The 7,142-nt window shown below is 43.5% G+C and overlaps 3 protein-coding genes across 3 annotated transcripts; 1 reads left to right on the top strand and 2 right to left on the bottom strand.

Annotated features, from left to right (window-relative positions):
* Positions 1-5: 5 nt before the first annotated feature.
* LOC105432141 (uncharacterized) lies at positions 6-2,460 on the bottom strand. Its single transcript, XM_011646802.2, has 4 exons — positions 2,321-2,460; positions 1,243-1,842; positions 855-1,017; positions 6-351 (listed from the first exon to the last, which is right to left on the bottom strand). The coding sequence occupies exons 1-4, from the start codon at positions 2,333-2,335 to the stop codon at positions 149-151; spliced, it is 981 nt and encodes a 326-aa protein (XP_011645104.2). The 5' UTR covers positions 2,336-2,460; the 3' UTR covers positions 6-148.
* A 536-nt stretch (positions 2,461-2,996) lies between these two features.
* LOC148937092 (uncharacterized) lies at positions 2,997-4,145 on the bottom strand. Its single transcript, XM_089074326.1, has one exon. The coding sequence runs from the start codon at positions 4,066-4,068 to the stop codon at positions 3,337-3,339; it is 732 nt and encodes a 243-aa protein (XP_088930452.1). The 5' UTR covers positions 4,069-4,145; the 3' UTR covers positions 2,997-3,336.
* Positions 4,146-5,168: 1,023 nt separating this feature from the next.
* On the top strand, positions 5,169-6,283 carry LOC148937091 (uncharacterized). The gene is made up of 2 exons (XM_089074327.1): positions 5,169-5,326; positions 5,731-6,283. The coding sequence occupies exons 1-2, from the start codon at positions 5,315-5,317 to the stop codon at positions 6,208-6,210; spliced, it is 492 nt and encodes a 163-aa protein (XP_088930453.1). The 5' UTR covers positions 5,169-5,314; the 3' UTR covers positions 6,211-6,283.
* Positions 6,284-7,142: the final 859 nt, after the last annotated feature.

The raw sequence follows: 7,142 nt of genomic DNA, 5'->3' as shown, positions 1-7,142 counted from the left end.
CCTAATCCAGATTTTAGATCGCCCGAGCATTTATTCCAGTTCTCTGTACATTTGGCGAACCACACATCCTCCACAATATTTTTTTCATGTTCACAGAACATTGTTGTAGACGTTATAATGAAGAGACGTCGACGTGTCGGATTGTGCTCTACTGCGAGGAACTCAGTGGAATCACGTTCAGCGGAGTGACGAACAGAGGATTGACAGCGCGAATTTGTTCGGTTGTAGATTGCTGCGATTGTTGCGATTGTTGCGACTGTTGTTTTTCCCTCGGCGTCGTTGCTCCCTCGGTCGGAATCGCTACCGCATTTTTCAAGGTTGTTCCCGCTGGCGTGATTACACCGGAAGCGTCTGCGAAGAAGAACGATCATTTTCGTTAATGTCGATTCTCGTGCGAGCTCAGTTTTAGTCCTGCCCTTTATAATTTGCTGCAATATTCTGGCTTGATTTGTTGTAAAACCGATTTACAGTATCAACGAACGAGTTTGCGAACCGGTCGTAATCGCAGTGAGGGATGACCTCGGACGGTCTTCGGCCCCGGAAATAAGACGACCTTCAGTAGAACGGCGGAAAAAGGGCGCAACTAAAAGAACAATCATAATTCTCTATCGTACTTGTCAATAAGAAAGAAATCAATTGTTACAATTTTTCTTCGCGTCTTTAAATTATAAAAGAGCGTTTAGATTACGAAATGCTTGGAGAACTCGAGAACTAGAGAATCCGTTGTGGGACACACAAAGCTCGAACGGAAAAGTTGAAAGTATTTAATAAAACGGCTCACGGCAATTTGATATTTAATGCAACCAGAGCGGAGGAGAGAGTGAATGGTAAGGTGAGTTACAATCATAATTGACCTTGAGCGATCGATGACTTCAGATTGGCAGAAGGCTCGAATTCCCAGTTTCCATAGAACAATCGGAATAGCTCCTGTTGTTCCAACGACAGAGATAGCGGCACGTACGTAATTAATTGAATCGGAGTATTTGCGTTGATTTGCGATACTCTTTTGATGAATTCCTGCGAATTGTCAGAAAATGCTGATCAGAGAAAAATTTCGAAGCGGAAATATTCGCGATATTTGAAACGCCTTGGACATTCCAGTTTGAATATCATTTAAAAATTTACAAAATTCGCAAATTAAAATTTACAAAATTTACACAAATTTACAAAATTTACATTAAAACTATTGTTTAAGAATTTATTATTACTGTTTTGTGTTGCCATGTTGCCATTTTTTCCTACCTCCTTCGCGTTCTTTTCACTTTCCTTGCCAACACTATTTCCGGAAGCAACCGCCTGCAAAGTTTCGTCACTGTTCTTTTCTAACTCGGTATTCCTTGCGTTCTCCAATGCTGCTCTTCGCGTCGCTTCGTACACCGAAATCTCCGTGACCGTTGGTCCCAATCGTGTTCGTATCTTCTGAACACTCGCGTCATCTTGGCTCCCCTCGACTTTCTTCTTCTGCATGTTCTCCCGATTCTTTTCACGACTTTCAGCCTCTTCCTCCCTCCTCGTCGCCATTTCCAGAGCCTGAAGATGCGCAGTGCGCGCGGCCATCACTTCCGGCGTGTCCTGAACCGGAAGCGGCGCCTGCGGAAGATTTGTTGTCGTTATCCGAAATCCGTTCTCACCGTCGGCAATATATTGCGCGGTCTGGATGACACCGGTTTCGTCGATGTAACTGTAAGTGCCTCTGATAGCGCCATTGGACGTCCTGACTTCCGATCTGGCCGATCCTGGCGCGCTGTAGCCGAAACTGTATTGACCCAGGCTGTCTTGATAGCTGAGGAACACCGCCGGCTTAGCGAAGCCAGTGGCGGACAGACAGCAGACAAGGAAAAACTGAAAACGTATACGAGATCAGCTTATAATTTACGTAACATCTGTTACGCTTGTTACGTGAGATCTATTACGAGTATGTTCTGAAGGTGTTAGGTGTTTAATATCGACGGATTAGTATCGCCGGATGACATTACAGCGTGATAGGTATCGGCGATTTACTCTGCGGGAATGACGTAAGATCTCGTGCTGGGAGTCTCGTGCAATTTCCGAAGTACAAACTTCAACTTGGTAACATAATCGAATTGTACGAAATTTTACCTGTCTTTCTCGAGACGAGAAATAGAATTTTTTAACCAGAAAATTAAAGTTTATACGAGGGTGGTAAATTCCCGACTATCCGCCACGAACAACCTTTCGCGAGAGATAATCTCGACGCGCTTGAGAGTTAAATCCACCAAGGCCCGACCTCGGAGCGACTCGGAGCGAAGTCGACGGATCTTAAAATCGCGATCCTCCTACGCGCGAGACGAGCACTTACGGATGCCCCGTTCATGGCGATTGTATCGACGGCGCCAGTATATCCTCGAACACCAGTGAACACGACGCCAGGACACTTTATATATGCACGCGGTCGCGTGCAACCACGCCCTGCAGCGACGTGATGCTGCCCTCCTGCGTCCTCTTCCTCTTCCCTCGCGGAGTCGCGAAAGAAGAAATTCGCGAAATCGACCACCGAAGACCACCGCGGTGAGAACTGGTCACGCGAGTGCCTTCGAGGTCGCAGTCGTCGAAATCCGGCTTGCTTTTCACCGAGAGTGCCGATGAGTTTTTCTTTCCTCCGAACCGGGATCTGCCTGGCTATGCCCTAATACGTCGACCGTCAGGGTCACGCGTAGTCACCACGCGATCGTTATCGCAGGGGGTTGCCGAGCCGGGATCATGAAGAGAAGACTGTCGCGGATTATCGCTAATTTATCACACGATTACCTCGATTACACGTCTCTCGATCGTGAGAGTCATTCTCTGATGCCGACCGAACCCGTCCCGGGGGTGTGGAGTTCTGCGATTGGTTTCGCGAAGCTCTGCTATGCGAAATCTCGCGGAGACCGATGAAATATGGAAAGTTTGTTGCCGTCTTGCAATTGGATTTTGCCGAGACAAATCGTAGAGCTTAGCGTAAGGCATGCGTGGATTAAACGAAGTATCACATTCATGTGAGGTAACAATTTTATTCTTTTATGATATATTGGCTTTACATGCTATATGTGGTGTGTTATTTATTTTTACATATCTTGTACACCGAATATATATGAATTGTCGGTGAAAGTAATCGTTCTACAAGCAAAAAATACATGATTAAAGAATATTTTATTCATCGAGTCCCATCGAATTTTTCATTTTTCATCTAATGGGGTGATACATAATCCCTGAATCTTCAGACCTAGGAATAATTTACAATTATAATTTGAAATTCTGCAATTATTTAATACAAAGAGGCGCATACAAAGTAAGCCGTAGGCTATGTCTTTCTCAAGTGCATGGGTAAAATTTTCTTTAATAAATCAATCTTCCGTAAGCAAGCGTCGAACCAGCGACTGCCAGGGCGTCGACGGACCTCACGTCGTTCGACAGATTCTGATCGCCGCGTGCGACCACTTCCGGCACGTCCAGCGGTCTGCCATCAGGACCAACAGGCATCAGAGCGGCGACGACACCATTGCCGAGCACCAATGGCACCACACGACCACCCACGATGCGCGTGAGATCATCGCCGGAGCTCGCAACCTCCTTCACCAGGTTGATCTTCCCGTCGATGCGAGTCGCCACTTCCGGTGCGTTCAGGATTCTGCCGTTAGAATTGCTGTTTACGACATCAGACGAATCCGATACGTCGCCACTGGACCTGGCAATCTCGTTTGCCAAATTGATCCTCTCGTTAACGTGCGCGGCTGCGTGAGCTGCTTTCGCGGCTGCAACTTCCGGTGTGTCCACAACCCTGCCGTCAGCGCCGAGAGGCGCGGAAGACGTCGATGTTGGCTGCACACCATCACGGATCAACGAGGACGATGATCGCAACTGAGATTCAGTAGTCGATCTCGCAACTCCGCTTGTCCTTTCGTTGATGTGCGCGATTGAGATTTCAGGATTATCCGGTGTTCCGCCGTTGGTACCGACTTGCGTACCGGATATCAGGGGTGTCGCGTACGTCAGTGGTACGGGCAGGAAAGTTGGCCTGGCCGAGACTAAATTGATCAAGCCGAGCAGCACGATCGCGAAACGTGTCATCTCTCGCGTTACTCAGTTACACCGGAAGTGATTGGTGATGATCGTCGACGATGAGTAATATAACTTTGCGAGATACACTCGATGATGCACAATCCGGCGCAATCGTCGCGGTTATCGCCTTTATAGTTCTCCTAGATCATGTAATAGGGTGATCGCGTGGGAGGGCACGAAGGGAGGAGATTTCAAAATGCTGCGTGTGGTCGGCCGCTTTCGTTTCGCCTGGTAAGATAAGCCTGTTTGTAAAGCGAGAGTTTACGCCGGATAAGACGAGATGAAACGGAGAAGGATTTTCTTTCCGTTTCTTTCGTACGAGATCGGGAAGACACCCGATCCCGTTTCCATTTCTCTGCCAGGTCGGCCGTGATCTAGAAGGTCGCGCATGCGACGCTGAAGGCTGCGTCGATCGCGTAATCAGATTCTAGAGCGGGCTTATTATCGTTTCTGCTCGATTAGGTAAGGATGTCTGCCTACTTGCATACCTGTCGTGTTACTTAATCCCCGATTAATGCGACGAAAACATATTTGTTCATCTATACTCGCTCGCTGGCGTTCTTGAAAATTTTTTTAATCGATCTAATGCATCTGTAGTTTTTAAAGACACGCGTCTTTTCAAATAATTGTAAGAAATAAAATTAAAACAAATAATTTTAGACACTATCAATTTTTCAAGAAAATTAATTTTAAGTTTAATTAATCATGTAATAATTATCACGATCAGTATTCGTGTTAAATCGAAATAAAAAAGGTGTTTTTTTTATCGATAAATTATTCTATAAACTTCATACGCTTTCCGAGGATTAAAGATTTACATCACCGATTGTAATTCGAAACAAAACGAATAAAAGATTTTTATTTTTCTTTGGCGACAAATTGGCGACATAAAAAAAAAGACGGGCGTCGACGAATTATTCGATCGCTTATTACGCAGATCGAGTCGAGGGGCACCAGTTTGAGCGGGCGTCATGAGGTCCGACAGAAATGAGGCGATTCACGATTATGCGAACGGGAATGAAACGACAGGCGTCAATGTCAAATATATGTCGACTCTTATTGGACACTGTTATTTGCGATGGGATACATCCTGGTAGCGGCGCCTGATTCGGCACAAAGCCTCTTTTACCCACGGGGGCTTTTACTACGTATATAAAGCCGCGTGGACAGGGTGATGCACGACATATTAGCCGAGCACCTTGGCGAGTACTGATCCTGATCGGCAGCGCTAAGGAGCTGAGTAATTTCGTTCAACATGAAGGTCTTCGTGAGTATTAATAAAAAATCTGGTTCAGCAGCAAATATTTAGCCACCGAAGGCAAACCGTGATTGTTTTTTTTTTTTTATTTTCCATTGTTGTGATAAGAAGAAAAGAAACGACAGTTGTGGTTGATTTAATTGTAAACATTGTCTGAATTTTAATACTCGAAAATTCCATATTTCTTGTTCTCCAGAAGAAATATATTATATGACGATTTTCAAGAATCGTACGTTGTAGTACGTCATAATTTTCTTCACCTCTACATATGTCCATCTATGTTTGATATTGTTACAAAGTATAATTTTATGAAATCTAAAAAGAATTTGTCTTATGCTAAAAAATTAATCAAATTAACGTACGATGAATTTTTGTAAACAGATAACACTTTAACATGGCGCCGTTCTTTTCAGATCGTTCTCTCCGCCATTTTGGCTTGCGCTTTTGCCAGTAGCTCATCTCTGTTTCTCGCCAAGTTGGTGCCCGGTGCACCGATCGGCGTGGACGGCCGGGTAGTCGACACCGCGGAAGTCGCATTGGCCAAGGCCGAGCACGCGGCCGCTCACATCAACGAGAAGATTAATTTGGCCGCGGAAGCCGCCAGGTCGGCCGACCAACACGTGCTCGCTTACGTCGCACCGTCCAACGTGGCCGTGGTTGAGAGCGCGCATCTGGTGCAACCGGTCGCAGTGACGGCGAAACTGGTCCCAGGTGCACCGATCGGACTTGACGGCCGTGTCGTTGACACTCCGGAAGTAGCCCTTGCCAAGGCGGAACACGCAGCGGCCCACGTCAACGAGAAGCTCGGTCACGCAGCCGAGAGATCGGCTCTTCATGAGCCAGTCGTTGTTCTGGACCACAGTGCACCGCTCGTTCATTACTATCTTCATTGAAATCGACTTGTTAGCACGTACAACAATATCGCTCAAAATGTAAATAAATTTAAACAGCCCTGCATCTGAATAATTCACTTGCTTTATTTCCGTTACCTTCTTGTTAATAAAAATCATGAATGAATTTTACTAAATACTTTTATAAGATTTGCAAATTTTTTTAATTTATACGTTTTATACGTTAATATTCGAATTTTGCATTTGTGTTATTACAGAGTTAGTATTCCATTAATTATGGAATAGCCAAAAATTATTAACACCCTTTTTAACTTTGAGCTTTCAAAAATTGCGTAAAAATTTATATTAATCTGCAAAAATGCAACATAGCGTACATGTAATAAAAATACATTGATTAATAAATATATATTTTGTTATACTTTGCTATACTTGTAATAGCTTTTTAGTATTTAAAAAATGTATTATTTCAATTTTTTGAATAATAAATATAATCTTTATATATATAATTTTTATTTTTCACAAATAATCAATCATATATTATCACAGTGTGTATGGAAATACTTTTGCATTTTATACAAACATTGTAAAAATATATTACCACAAATATTTTTATTTCAAATAAAATTTTATTTTACAGTCATGTTTTTCTGACACAATGAAGCTATATAAAAATTTAGGCCAGAAGGCATAATGAATATATAATCAGACATTGAAATATTCATTACAACAAGGTTATTGATTCCACTTATAAAACCGGTGTGGAATTTTCAATGGGCTTTTAATCGGATTCATACGGAACTTATGTAGAGCTAAAGTGTGCTTCGAAGTGATAAAGTAATGTCATTAAGGAAACCACGATTTATTCGTCACAGAAGAAGTTTCTCAGCCGTGCATATATTCGCACCGTAATAAGACATAATAATTCAATCTCGGAATGCAATTGCTTTGAACGTGTCTTCTACGATTTAACAAAT

The sequence above is a fragment of the Pogonomyrmex barbatus genome, unplaced genomic scaffold (assembly GCF_055798465.1).
Source record: "Pogonomyrmex barbatus isolate J1 unplaced genomic scaffold, ASM5579846v1 scaffold17, whole genome shotgun sequence".
Taxonomy (NCBI): domain Eukaryota; kingdom Metazoa; phylum Arthropoda; class Insecta; order Hymenoptera; family Formicidae; genus Pogonomyrmex; species Pogonomyrmex barbatus.
This window is presented reverse-complemented; position numbering and strand designations above follow the sequence as displayed.